This window comes from Gracilinanus agilis, chromosome 1 (genome assembly GCF_016433145.1).
Source record: "Gracilinanus agilis isolate LMUSP501 chromosome 1, AgileGrace, whole genome shotgun sequence".
In the NCBI taxonomy this organism is placed as follows: Eukaryota; Metazoa; Chordata; class Mammalia; order Didelphimorphia; family Didelphidae; genus Gracilinanus; species Gracilinanus agilis.
The window spans coordinates 64992231-65007741 of NC_058130.1; the positions used below are offsets into that span (position 1 = coordinate 64992231).

Below are 15511 nucleotides of genomic sequence, written 5' to 3' on the forward strand. Positions count from 1 at the left end.
CTGGGTAGCTCAGTGGATTGAGAGCCAGGCCTAGAGACGGGAGGTCCTAGGTTCAAATCTGCCCTCAGACACTTCCCAGTTGTGTGACCCTGGGCAAGTCACTTGACCCCCATTGCCTACCCTTACCACTCTTCTGCCTTGGAGCCAATACACAGTATTGACTCCAAGACGGAAGGTAAGGGTTTAAAAAAATACTTTTTGATTGACTTATAGTCCTTAGCTATATGATCTTGGAGGATCACTGAACTGCAATTTCCTTAGCTGTAATAAAAAAGGTTGGAGGAGAGGCGGTAGTGGAATAGAGAATAGCATCAGCCCTAGAGTCAGGAACATTTTAATTCAAGTCTCATCTCTGATACATATTGGCCTTGTGTCCAAAAGCTATATGTATGCTATATGTGAGTGTGGGCAAATTATTTCACTTCCCTGGAACTCAGTTTCCCTATCCCTAAAACGGGAATAATAATACCTGTCCTACCTAGCTCACAGAGTGGTTATAAACTTATAATGGGATTATAGGCATGAAAGAACTTAGAATAATAATTACAAATAATAATAATTACAGTCAATTTAATGTTTCAGTTTTGGAGTCCACTTCACAAGGAAAAAATCCTCAAAACTCAGAATTAGAAGGGGTCTCAGAGTCAATCTATTCCAACTCCTTTCTGGACAGTAATCCCCTCTATAATATTTTCAATAAATGGTTACTTAGCTTCTATTTGAAGACCTTGGAAGACAGCCCATTCTGTCATTGGTTGTAGTAGTTAGGAAAATGTTTTATGTTGAGCAGAAGCCTACATGTTTGCCACTTACACCCACTGATCCTACTTTTGTCCTCTTGGACCAAGGAGCATAAGGTTATTCTCTCCTCCATTTGAAGGGTGACTGCTCTTTAAATATCTGATAAGAGCGATCATGCCCTTTCTCTGCTTCTTTCTTTTAGCTCTGCTACTTACTGGGTGTTTGACCTTAGACATATCTCGACTTCTTTGAGGCTTTGATTTCTCATCTGTAAAAGGAGAAGGTTGGACCAGAGGACCTTTAAGGTCGCATCTAGCTGATTCTGTGTCTGCATTCATGTCTATAACTAGGGGATATTTAAGTTTATCCTCCAATTCTCTGTAATAATAGCTAACATATATCATTTACTATGCTATATTAAGTACTTTACAATTATTGTCTCATTTGATCCTTATGACAACTTTGCAAGGCAGATCTTATTATTCCATTTTACAGATGAGGGGATTGGGGCAAACAGAAGTTAAGTGACTTATCCAGGGTCACATAGTAAGTATCTGAAGCCAAAATTGAACTCAGATCTTTCCGATTCCAAACCTGGCATTCCATCCACTGTGCTATCTAGCTCCTCTAAAATCATATGTCTGTATCACGGAATGGTGGAACTTTTATTCCTTGAGAATTCAAATAATCCTTATCAGTCACTTACCACTAAGTCTTAACTGAAGACAGATGTCACAATATGTGATATGCCTGAAATTAATGAATGGTTGTCCTGTCTACTCCTGCCCATATTCATAGAAATGTTCTTTCCAATTTATACATCATTCATTCAAAATGCAGCTACATTCATTTTTTTTTCTTCTGTGCTTCAATGGGAACTTAAAAGGTCTCTGGAAGGGTAACCAAAATTCCACTGTTGGAAGAACTCTGATCACCTTTCCTATTGCTTTAGTCTGTAGGTATGTTCTTTAATACAGATCGTGCCTCCTTTTCAAGTCTACCAATTTCTCCAAACTACAAAAAAAAATTAAGATATTTATGTATTTAACTAGAATAGATATTATGTGGTCCAGAAACTCATTATTAGAAACATCTAGATTCCTGGCAACTTCTTAAAAGAGAACAACAACAACAACAACAAAAATGAAATGGCTTCAAGTATAAAGTAGAAACAACGTCAGCAGTAATTCTGCTCTTGACTTTAGAATGTCTCATAGATAGTTAACTAGAGGTTATATAAAGAGAACAATAGTGGGATTTTATTTCATTTTTTCACAGAGTGGCTTGGTGGTATAGTGGATTGAGTGTCAGATCTGGAGTTAAGAAGATTCATCTTTTTGAGTTCAATTTCTTCATCTGTAAAATGAGCTGGAGAAGGAAGTGTGTTTCATGTACTTTTTTTTTTCTAGTGGGTTGCTTGTTCAACATTTTACTAGCACCCCTCTGCTGTACCAATATGTTAATAAACACACAGCAATTTAAAGTTGGCAGGGGAGACCATGAGTGGGGAGCTGTGACTTTGTTGTTTAGTCATGTCTGACTCTTCACGACTCAATCTAGGATTTTCATGGCAAAGATACTGGAATAGTTTGCCATTTCCTTCTCCAGTACATTTTACAGATGAGGAAACTGAGGCAAATAGGGTGATGTGACTTGCCTGGGGCCCTACATGTAGCTAGTAAGTATTTGAGGCCAGATTCAAACTCAGGAAGAGAAGTCTTCTTAACTCCAAGACTGGTGCTTTATCCATTGCACCATGTAGCCGCCCTGGGGAGCCATGATATCTTTGTTTAAAGTCTTAAAGAATCACAGCCTATAAAATGTTAAAATCAGCAGGTGGACACTTAGTGGTCATCTAGTTCAAACTGTGGTCTCAGAGTTATCTGTCCAGTGGACAAAATAGCTAACAGAGTGAAGCAAAATTAAGAATCTTTGTGGTCAAGAAAATGGACACCTTGTCTGATAATACATGTACAACTGATATCATATTATCTGCCATCTTGGGGGGGAAAGGAAGGAGAAAACAGGGGAAATATCAGAAAATAATGATTAAAAATTGCATCAACATGTAAAAAAAGAGGAAAAGGACACCTTTTTTCTTCTGGAGAAAACTAAGTGCAATTTCCTTGAAAAAAAAAAAAAATGACACACTCTCCTCAACTGGGTTTGGTATGTATTGGTAGAAAAAACACTGACCTAGGAGTTGAGTTCTAGACCTGACTCTCCTATAATTGATGAATCATTTAATTAACAGACACTTATCAAGTGTCTACTACATGTCAGACACTATACTAGGAACTGGGGATATGAACAAAAACGAAACAGTCTATTCTGGCAGGGGAGATAATATAGAGGAAGGATATCTAAGACCTAAGGGATAGGGATTGAATCTGGGATTTCATTAGGATATGGAACTCCTGAATGAGGAAACTTGTACTCTGTAACTTATATTCTTTAAGAACTGCCTAGAATGGTTAAATGATTTGGCTAGAGTCACATAGCTGCTTAAATATCAGAGATAGGATTTAAACCCAGGTGTCCCTGGTTTTGAAGCTGGCTTTCTATCCCCAATGCACACTGCTTCTCTAAGATACAAAAATATATACGTGAATAATATATTTTATTATAACATATCATACAAATATATGAGACATTTAAATATTTGTAAATGTAAATAAAAAGGAAATACTATATTTTATTATAATATATTATACAAATATATGACATGTTGTAGGAATAAGTGAGGGATAGAGTGATTTCAGGGAGTAGTTAAAAGAAAGGAATTTTGATACAAGCCCTGGGAGAGGGAAAAAAAGGAATTGTGGGAGTGTGACTGTTTGAACTGTCACTACTTGCTTCTTGGATTTTAACTGACCTGGAAGGAGGTTTTACTCTTTGCCTTGCTTTTCCATCAAACTGAAAGGAAGTTTTGTTCTGAGAGATTCTCCTTAGGCAGTCAATTTCATGGAGAAATTATTTGACTCCTAGGTTGAGGATCTGCTTTGAAGAAAATATTAACCTGAGTATAGAGACAATCTGCCAGAGACCATCTCCAGAAATCCTTTTTGGTCAAGGTAATCCAGAGATTTTCATCTGGGACTTTGGGTTACTTAGGGCAGCCAAACCCAGGCTTTTCCCTTTCCTTTTTTGTTAATTACTAGTGGGCAGAACAGGTTAGAGCATTGGGGGTTTTTAGATAGATCAGGGAGTTGTAGGCAGGGCCCAGAGAAGAAACAGAAGGCTCTCCTTTTGTAGGAGACGTAGAAGTTTGGGTGGAGCTTAGTTTTAAGAGTGTTAGGGTCTTACCTACCAGTTTTCCTTTCTCCTTTTATAAAATAAATTGTGTTTTTTACAAGCCAAGGGTTTTGTGCTTTACTGGGCCTGGGGAATTCCTAGGTTGGTTGTAACATCTCACATCCTCCTAGGATAATTCCTTACTACATTGTTTATATATTTGTAAATGTAAATAAAAAGGAAATAATATATTTTATTATAATATATTATACAAATGTAGGACATGTTTATGTATTTGTAAATGTAAATAAAATGGAAATAATATGTTTTATTATAATATACAAATATAGGACATGTTTATATATTTATAAATGTAAACAAAAAGGAAATAATATGTTTTATTATAATATACAAATATAGGACATGTTTATATATTTGTAAGTGGAAATAAAATGGAAATAATATATTTTATTGTAATATATCATACAAATATATGACATGCTTATATATTTGTAAATGTGAATAAAATGTAAACAATATATTTTATTATAACATATACAAATATATGATACACATATATTTGTAAATGTGAATAAAAAGGAAATAATATATTTAAATAAAACATAAGATAAAAGGAAAATACAAGGAAATCTAAACATGTTCTTTTAGTGGGGAGACATTATTGATTGAAGAATATTAAGAAAATCTTCATGAGGAAGATGGGACTTGAGCTGAGTTCTGAGGGAAACTAGGGATTCTAGCTACAGTGGTGAGGAAGGAATGCCTTCCTGATGTAGGGGAGAGCCTGTGTAAATGGCAGATGGGATGCTGTTTGGTTAGACTGGGCAATTACAGGGTGCCATAGTGCACAGAACACTGAGTCTCTAGTCATGAAAACCTGAGTTCAAATCAAACCTCAGGTACTTACTAGTTATGTGATCCTGGGCAAGTCATTTAACCTTGGTTTGCCTCAGTTTCAGCATCTACCTCATAAGTTTGTTGTCAGGATCAAATGAGATAATATTTGTAAATCCTCTCCTTTGACCAGTATTGACATAGTTGGTGCTCAATAAATGCGTGTTTCCCTCCTTACTCACTCCCACTATAGATTATGTTTAAGGGGAAATTGTATAATGAGTCTGGGAAGGAAGCTATTAACTTTCTTTGAGACATTTTGGAGCAGGTCTCAGTGCCGCCATCTATAAAGAGACAAGGACTGGACTAAGTGATCTCTAGGGTCCCAGTTCACAAATTATTTTTCTTTTTAATTTACAGTCGCTTAGCTTTCCTTCACCTCAGTTTCCCCTCTGGTGATTCTCATTATCCAGGTTAAATCCTGGCCTTTGCCATTGGTGCTTAGGTCTCCTTGGGAAAAACTAGAAGATCTTGCACTCATGCTGAGGTCCAAGCATGGTTTCCTTCTATAAAAAGTAGAATAGAGAATAGAGAAGAGAATACAGGCTTTGTATTATCTGTGCCAGAAGACAGATAGATGTGCATTCCCATTTGCACATCTGCCTAGGTTATCCCATGATTTAGGAAGAATTAGCACCCATCAGCATGCCTAGACCCCACCTTCTTCCATGGGCTGTGTTTGCTTATATCCACGTGGCATCAGCAGGGGCTCTTGTTTTCTAGGAATGACGACAGATCAAATGATGCCTTGTTTCACCTTTATCATAATTGACTTGTAATTGCTTCCTCGGCACTGGGCCAGTTAGGACATTAAAGTGTGGCCAAGACCAAGGATTTGATATCGGTCTAGACTGGTTAGCTTAGCACAGAGTAAAAATAATGATTCCATGGCTACACCTGACAGTCCTAGGTAGAACCAGCTACCTGATAAGTGTGGGCTCTTGGATAGGGCAGGGTAGGGAAGAACCCAGGATAGAGAGGAAGCATGGTTTGGTGCAATTCATCCTCTCTTCCTGGATTTGGCTTAACTTTGGAACAAGAGTTCTTTGCTTGTTTGCAAGAAGATGCATTGACCACCCCCTTCTTGGGCTTGTCTACACTATTCACGTTAGCACCTGTCAGCTCCAAGTATAGCCTCATCTATATATAGAAGAGGCAGAAATTAGAATAAGGCAAAAAAAAAAAAGAAGGGCCCTATTTATTTGTCCTGTGAAAAGGGAGGCTGTCCCCAGGTTGGGCGTAGAGAAGCTGCAAGTCTCAGAATAGTTTTCTTAGCAGATAAAGCATGAAAACAGGAAATCATTATCCAAACACTAGGAAGTTGGCTCAGCAAGGAAACATTGGCTCCCTCTAAAAAGTCTCCCAGGATCACACTGAAGATCTCTGCAGGGTTATTATTCTTTGCTCTTGTTTCTTTTCATCTTCTGGTCAAAGGAGAAGATGGTATGGACCCTCAAGGGCAGGAAGTAAACTCAGGAAATCAACTCTTCAAACTTGAGAAAAGAAAAATTATATTTGGAATCACCAAACTTCAGAGTTTGAAGAGACTTTAGGGAGGTCCATTTCTAATTCCATTTCTTAATTTTAAAGAAGGGGAGTTTGAAGTCCAGGGAGAGGAAGTGGTTCAAGGTCATAGAGATTATATGTTCACAGAGTCAGGAACTTTGGGTTCGAGTTTTTTTTTTTTTTTAAACCCTTACCTTCTGTTTCAGAATGGATACTAAATATTGATTCTAAGGCAGAAGAGTGGTAAGGGCCAGGCAATCGGGATTAAGTGACTTGCCCAGGGTCACACAGCTAGGAAGTGTCTGAAACCAAATTTAAACCCAGGATTTCTCATCTCTACGTCTGATGCTTTAATTGAGTGATCTAGCTACTTCAGTTCAAGTTCTAATTTTGCCACTTATTAGCTAAATGACCATAAACAATTCACACTTCTTCTCTGGACCTGGGCAGCCTCTATAAAAATGGGCAGGTTGTGTTAAATGATCTTTATGGCTCTCCTCATCCCAACCCCACCAGTTCCAAAGTTTGATAATTCTAAAGGCAGAGCCAAGATTAGAAAGTCTCTTGGTGGCCTTTTCCTAGGCCACACTATCTCTAGTTTGCAAAGTGGGGTAAAAACAAAAACTCTAAAGCCATTCCATAATTTAAGAAAAACCAAGTAACGATGCTTGCAGAGTTGGAAGGTGCCTCTGACATCACCTCCCACAGCAGATGATGACACTGACACCCAGAGGGGAAATGAACTTGCCCAAACACAATCGGCTAGTTCAGGGAAGGCTCTACATCGAACCCCAAAGCAGTCTTTTTTCCCACTAAACCATGTCTTTTATTCAGACTTCCACTGCATTCTTTCTGGTTTCTTTGCATAGTTGTAGAGAGTAGATGGGAGAGAGGTTGCTAAGTGCTTAGGAGAGCATTGGGCAAATAGACCTAGGGAAGCTCTCAGATGGAGCCTGAAGAGATGACATTCTCTTTAAGTGACTGTCAGTACTATGGTACCAGAAAAGAATCACTCCCAAACTTCTCAAAAGAGACGAGGTCCATTGGCTTGCATGGAAACCCCGGCAAACATTCACCAACCTGGGAAACATGAATGTCATCACCTAGGAAGGATTGGATTTGGACCAAGAGTCCATAACTCACTTGCAGGAGGGAAGAGAGTGGACATACTGACCTCCCCCCACTTCTTGGTCTTGTCTACACTACTCATTTTATCAGCTGGTAAGGCAAGGCAAGGCAAGGCAAGAAGCACCTATTAAGCATTTACTGTGTACCAGGCACTACGCAAAGTGATGGGGAAATAAATACGAGCAGAAAGAAAGACAGTCCCTGACCTCAGCGAGCTTACCTTCTAATGGGGAGAAAGAACACACAAAGGATCCCTGAAGAGCTGTGGAGTGGGGTGGAGGGTGGAGAAAATACCCTTGAAGGGGCATGGTGGCCAGGTCTTGAGAGCTGGGAAGGGAATGAAGCATGGACATCCCATCCTCAAAATGGTGGCGCTGGGAGGAACTCCCCAATTTGAGAAGATGATGGAAGAAACCAAAGGATGTTCTGGAATGTTCCAGGCACTTGGGAAATTTCTAGGTAAGAGGAACAGCTGAGGCATGATGGTGGTGATGTTCTAAGGGTCACACAAAGTGAAGCCAGGAAGGCCAAAAGCATGGGTTTAGCTGAAGCCATCTTCAAAATGGAGGCCCTGGATGGAACTCACCAAGGCAAGAAGAGAGTTAGAGAGCTGGTTGGAGGCTCCAGGTCATGTGTAGACAATATGGATAGTTTGTCTCCTCAACTAAACTAAAATGTACTGGAGAAAGATGACCATATCTTACACTTTTGGGGTATCACCCTCCTTTTCAATAGTACTATCCCTGAAGGGCCTTATTTTGGATAATGATAATTGACATTTATAAAAAACTCGAAGTATATAAAGGACTTAAAAAATCTATTACCTCATTTGAGCCTCACAACAATCTCTCACAGATACGGTGGATACACAACTTGTGACTGTCAGAGGTAGGATCTGAACCCAGGTCTTTTAAGATCCCAAGTCCAACATTCTCTCTAGTAAACCATATGACTTCTCAGTGAATGAATTATTAAGTATATTTTAGTTCCTGCTTTTTAAAATGTTATCTTTTTATTCACCATAGAAGGCATCAACTGGCAAAACAGATTATGTTTTTCTTGTTTTCAATTCTCAGTTCATTCTCTGGAGGTGAAGGTTCCTCCAGAGAAAAACACTCACAAGTTATTCTTCAAATATTAAATCTGTAGCTATATATAATGTTCTCTTGGTTTCATTCTTCATTATCTTATGAGTTCCTGCTTCCTTCCCCCCCCCCCCCCCGTAATTATGTGTAATTTATTTATTTATTTTTTAAATTTATTTTTTAAATTTTTATTTAGAATATTTTTCCATGGTTACATGATTCATGATCTGTGCCCCCTGGTTTCTCCTCCCCACTCTCAAAGCTGAGTTCCTGCTTTTTTAAGGAACCTTCCCCTCAAAGGGCTGTTCTTTGTCTCCCAAAGTCTGTGGACAAATTAGGCAGTTAGATAGCCCAATGGATAGAGCAATGGGTCTGGAGGTAGGAAGACCTGAGTTCAAATCTGACCTCAGACACTAGTTGTGTAACCCTCAGCAAGTCACTTAACCTCTGCCTGCCTCAGTGTCCTAACCTGTAAAATGGGATAAGAGCAGTACTTACATTACAGGGTTATTGTGAGGATCAAATGGGATCCCACTTGTAAGGCATTTAGTGCAGTGCCTGGCATGTGGTAGGCACTCTATAAATGCTTATCCCCCTCTCCAGCCAGCCAGATGAGTTTCCCTGGTGGAGAAGAAGGCAAGAACTGCTGTAAACCTCCACATATCAGCAGTGACCTTCTGCCTGCTGCCAGCTTCCTTATCTTCCTACGAGCCTACCAAATGCTCAATAGCTCTTCAGACCAACTCAACAGACACTTATTAAATGTCAGCAAGGCATTTGTACTAAGGCACTGAGGATATAAAGGCCTGGAGTATGGAGAACTGAGATTTGAGCCTCTGCATCCAATATTTAAAAGCTCTGTTTGACCATGGGCAAGTCACCTAATCACTCTGAGCCTCCGTCTCCTTATCTTTAAAATGGGAGATGACCACATCTGTATAGGGTAGGCTATACATTTACTGTGAGGGTCAACTTTGCCAACTTAAAAACAATATATAAATGCTGCTTATTACTTTTATCATCATCATGTTTGATTTTTACCACAACCCGGTAAGGACCACAGTCCAGGTATTGTCATCTTTATTTTGCAGAAAAAGAAACAGAGGCTTAGCTAAGAGTGTGATTTTCCGAAAGCCAAAGGCAGCTTCTTTTGTATTTTTATATAATCAGTCAGAATCCCTGGTCTTCTCATTTTGCTTTCTTTCCTTTCCTGCTTTAGTTCATATAAAAACTACTCCCAGGTGCCCAACATCCTTCTGTCTGTCATTCTTAGGTACATTTTAAAGGGTGGTATTGATTGAGTAAATCAACGAGGTTGTCCTGTCTCACTTAAAGTGATAAGGTGCCCTGATGTATGAAGTTTGCAAGGGCAAATCTCAACCAATCAATTCTAGGCTTTAATTTCAGTGGAAAAATCCTTGAATGAAATGGAGTAAAGTTGAATAGGAATGGGTCTAGATATGCTGAGGAAACTTGGTCATGCCCCAGGAGCTGTCTACAAAATACTCTACAGAGATAGTTGGGAACGAAAGTTATTCCGGAGATTATGGGTAGGAGTGGTTCCAGTGAAACCTCTGAGGAGGAAGAAGTCTTGGCTTTGGCCTCAGACTAAATCTCCTTCTCCAGCTTCTCCTTTGGCTCAAGGAGGACCACAAAAGGCCTGGAGGATTGGAATTTCCCATTAGTATGCTAACCTCATACCCTAAGAGAGCATCAACAGGATATAGTTCATGGAGAAATTCCATGTGAACTGGAACGACCTCCAGCAATTGATGCAGAGTGAAAGGAGGAGAACCAGGAGAACATTATACACAGGGACGGATACATTATGGCATAATAGAATGTAGTGGACTTCTCTACTAGCAGCAATGCAATGATCAGGGACAATTCTGATTTATGAGAAAGAATGCTATCCACATTCAGAGGAAGAACTACAGGAGAGGAAACACAGAAGAAAAACAACTGCTTGACATGGCTTGATGGGGATAGGATTGGGGATGTAGACTCTAAAGGATCACCCTAGTGTAAATATCAGCAATATGGAAATAGATCTTAATCAATGATACATGTAAAACCCAGTGGAATTGCACATTGGCTATGGGGGAGGGTGGCTCTAGGGGGAAGGAAAGAACATGAATTATGTAATCATGGAAAAATGTTCTAAATTAATTAATTAAATTAAAATTTTCAATTAAAAACAAAACAAAACAAAACAGGATATAGTTCAGGAAGGCAAGATTCACCAATGGTCCCATGAAGATCCAGGTAAAAGAGCTAAACTATGCCTGGGGGGAATTACTTGAGCACTACATGAAGGAGTGAAAAAGGACCTAAAGCAATCAAGAGCCATTGAGTCACTCCTTGTCACATATACTTCCTAAGTTTAAGCTTCAGCCTACCTTCCCTTGGATTCTGATGTTCTGGTGGAGGAGTGTGCTGTTGTAGACTCCAGGTAGGAATATGTGATGTTTTATACCAACTGTTCTAGGCAGGATAGACAGAGAGTTGGATTTGGAGTTAGGAAGATCCATCTTCCTTGAGTTCAAATCTGGCCTTAGATTCTCAATATCTAGGTGACCTGGGCAAGTCACTTAACCTTGTTTACCTCAGTTTCCTTATCTATAAAATGAGCTAGAGAAGAAAATGGCAAACCACTTAAGTATGTTTGCCAAAAAAAACACAAAAAACACTAAATGGGGTCCTGGAGAGTCAGACGTGTTTGAAAAATGACTAACCAACAACAATCAACATGAACTATTCTCTTTCTTGGTATTATTATTACTTCAGGGATCCATGAGTTCATCAGTGTAAATAAACCCTCCACAGATGCTGATTACAACTCCTGCATGCCAAAGTAGATGGTCATTGGAGTTCTTCAGTTGGAAAATGAGCTGGAGAAGGAAATGGCAAACCACCCCAGTATCTTTGCCAAGAAAACTTCAAATGGGGTCATGAAGTGTTGGACACCACTGAAATGCCTGAATAATATAATAAAAGACTCCTTTTTAAAGAAGCAGCTTAAGTCTGGTTATTGATTATCAAATGATAGTCATGTTGGGGAGCACACTGGTGAGGGTCATGAGCTCCCAATTCCTCAAGGTACCCCTAGAGACCAGAAAAGACATAGCAGCCACACTCTGGGGACCCATCCTATCAGTGCAAGTGAGGGTTGGGTTATAGCTCCAGGGCATTTTTTATACATCCACACACTCAAGTTTCTGAGGTTTCCTATAGCTCTGAAATGACACATTTTTTGTTTTAATTCTTATGATAACTTTTGTTTTTGCATCACTTTCATTTTGAAACACAACTTTCCATGCTCTCTTCCACAGTGCTGGCCCTTGTAACCACAAATAAAAAGAGGGAGGGGAGGGGGAAGCTAATTAGGGAAACTTATGAATACATCAACCAAATTTGATAGTATAAGTAGTATTCCACACCCACAATCCCCCTGGAAAGAAGAGGAGGTGCATTTTGTCCTCTCTTCAGGACCAAATTTGATGATAATTACACAGTATTTAATTTCTTAAAAATCCTATTATGGTGTCAGCCTGACTGATTTCCTCCAGCTTTTTCTCATACAATTCTTTTAAATATACTTTACATTCTTGCCAAATGGATTATTCTCCATCCTTCATTCTCATTCTGTACTTTCCTTTCCGTGTCTTTGTGAAACCTGACCTGATGTCCCCCAAATGATTTCTTTTTCATCTCTATTTCTTTGAGTCCCTCCCTTCCTTCCTGGTTCAGCTCTGGCACCACCTCATCCAAGAAGCCCTACCTGATTGAAGGCAGGCACTATTTTCTTTTTGTATTTCCAAAAATTTTCAGTGCCTGGTACGTAGTCAATAAATGCTTGTTGAGGATGTCTTTTCTTTTTTAATTTCAATCAACAAATACTTATTAAGCACCTATATGTACCAGGTGCTGGGGGACACAATAAAAGAAGGAAACAATCTGTACTCAAAATGAACTTATATTCTCATAAGTGAGGCAATGGGTAAATATATATATATTTATATATATATGTACCTACAGGCATATGTGCACATACACACAATCACATACATGAGCATACATGCATGCAATATAGCAACATACGCATGATTGTATACACGTATGTGCGTGTGTGATTATATACATGTACACATATGCATGCATGCATACATACCCTGAGAGACAGATAAATGGATGGATGAATGGATAGAGAGGTGGATAAATAGATGAAAGCTAGATAGCTAGATGATAGCTAGATGGGTAGATAGATGATAGGTGGATGGATAGATAGATAGACAGACAGATAGCTGGATAGATAGATAAATAGAAAGAAAGAAAGATAGGAGGATAGATAGATAGATGGATGATGGATGGATAGACAGACAGATAGACAGACAGATAGATGGATGGACAGATAGAGAGATAGATGATGGATGGACAGATAGACAGACAGAGAGATAAATGATGGATAGATAGATAGACAGACAGACAGAGAGATAGAGAGATAGATGATGGATGGACAGAAAGATAGACACAGAGATAGATGATGGATAGATAGATAGAGAGATAGAGAGATAAATGATGGATGGATAGACAGACAGATAAACAGATAGATGATGGCTAGATAGATGATGGATGGATGGATGGACAGATAGACAGAAAGAAGGAAAGAAAGATAGATAGATAGATAGTCAGATGGGCAGATGGGCAGAGGGGCAGCCAGCCAGATAGATAGATGGGTAGATGGGAAGATAGATGGGTAGATATGTAGCTAGGTAGACAGACACATAGACACACAGACGGATAGATAGATGGGTAGATGGGTAGACAGACAGACATAGAGAGATAGAGAGATAGGTGGATGGATGGCGAGATAGATAATTGGATGGGTGGCAGAGAGATAGAGAGACAGATAGACTATATTGTAAGCTCCTTGAGGCCAGGTCCATGCTTTTACCCTTCTTTTTATCCCCAGCTCTTAGCGTAGTGCCTGGCACATAGGAAGCACCTAATAAATGCTCGTTGACTATATATGAAATAGTTACTTCCCAGGGCAAGCCTTTGATAACATCAGCCAGTGGTTTTAATAAGGCTTCAGGGTTTAGTTCAGTTTAATAAGACTTCATATGCATACATATAACAAGACTTGGAAGCAGGTATTTGCTGGCAACTATCTTTCCTTCCTATTAGCCTTGAGTGTCGTAAGTGTGGTAAGTCGTACCTATCTCTGAGTTCCCTGCCCCTAGGTCTGGCCCTCGTATAAAACAGGTTCTTCGTTCACCACCATGTCTGCTGAATGACTGTATGCCATTGACCCCATCCCCAGACTGTACCTGTAATACCGTAGCTCTAGTTCCAGCTGCTGGATGCACATCTGGAGATGCAGTACTTGGGTGGCCTGGGCTTCCAGCTCCCTCACCTTCCCCAGGCCACTCAGCACTGCCTGCCTGGCCTCCTCCACTTTCTTCCTCATTTCTGCCTGCTCCTTCTTGAGATGGCGGTTGCAGTCCTCAGAGGCCACCAGGGCTTCCTGGCACTGCCTCAACTCCTTGGTCAATTCTTGATTCACCTGAATCGCTTCTTCGATCTGACCATCCCTGGAGCTCCGGATCAGCTCGACTTCCTTTAGCATGCTCTGGAGGCCTTTGGTGGTCTGGGGGGCTCCATGGCTTGATGACATCCTGGACCCAGAGAAGCAGCTGCCATCTTGCTTGTTACTGGCATGGCTTTTCCAGAGTCCCACCTGCCAGGGTCAAAAGAGGAAGACAAAAAAGCTTCTGGGTTTCAAGTTGGAGGATTTTTGAAAAATCCTTACCTTCTATCCTAGGATCAACATTAACTATTGTTTCAAGGCAGAATCACAGGAAGGGCTAGGCAATGGGGGTTAAGTCCAGGCAGGTTTAGAGTTTGACACTTCCTCTCACCCATCTGCTCCATGCCATTGGAAATACCAAGCTTTCGTTTAATAAAATCTGACACCTAGCACTTTCCAATTGATAACATACTTTACATATATAATCCCACTTGATCCTCCCAACAATCCTATGGGTAGGATGAGTTCATCTTGCCCAACTTTTTCATTTTACAGACAAGGTTAGTTGACAAGCTCAAAGCTGGTGGCAGAATTGGGATTTGAACCAAAGTCCTCTGACTCCAAACCTTATGTTCTTTCCGTTTCCTCTAAAGTGCATTGATTGTCCTAGAAGTAGATAGTTCTGTGATTTTACAGGTGATGAAATGGAGGCCCAGAATGGATCAATAATTTCCCCAAGTTCCTACAGCAAATATGTGGTGCAAGGAGGACTCAGTCCAGTGCTCTTTCCTTGGCTAAGTTCCTGGTCAGTTGGCTAAGGACCTGTCTAAGACACCTGCTTGATTCAGAAAAAATACAAAGACTAACTTCTTGGATGGTTGCTTTGATTGAACCTGGGATAATTTACTAAATCCTTGGTTGAAGGCATTTTACCCACAAGAGCAAAGATAACAAGAGAGTCATGACTAAATTTTTTTGACAAATTTTTTGACAAATTTATGACAAATTCACTTTGGGTGGGGAGGGACCCTGGGATACAACTTCATGGTAGGGAAATGGAGACCCTGAGTCAGTACAAGGCCTCTTTACAGTAGAGATTGGAAGAAGACGATGAGTGTTGGTCTGAGAAGGAGTTTACCTGCCAGGGGCAAAAGGTGTTCTGTTTGGTAGTTTCCTATTTTAAGTAATTATTTTGACTATACAAAGTACTAAACTCAATTGTTTCTACTTTGACCACAAACACAGTTAACATCTTCTGAATTTTGATGTCCTGGAACAAAGTCCTGTTTGCCTTGCTTAGTTAAGGCTCTGGGTAGCATCTTTTACTTCTCTAAAAGGGCAATGTTACACATGAAAGAACTCATAGGCACTG

General features: G+C 39.8%; 1 protein-coding gene across 1 annotated transcript in view; it reads right to left on the reverse strand.

The window, feature by feature from the left end:
- The window catches only part of EFCC1 (EF-hand and coiled-coil domain containing 1), a 97117-nt gene that overhangs the window by 72222 nt on the left and 9384 nt on the right, over window positions 1–15511 (reverse strand). Inside the window, exon 2 of the mRNA XM_044676243.1 lies at window positions 13940–14349. Within this exon, the coding sequence (XP_044532178.1) occupies window positions 13940–14349 (410 nt within the window). The remainder of the gene's footprint in view (window positions 1–13939; window positions 14350–15511) is intronic.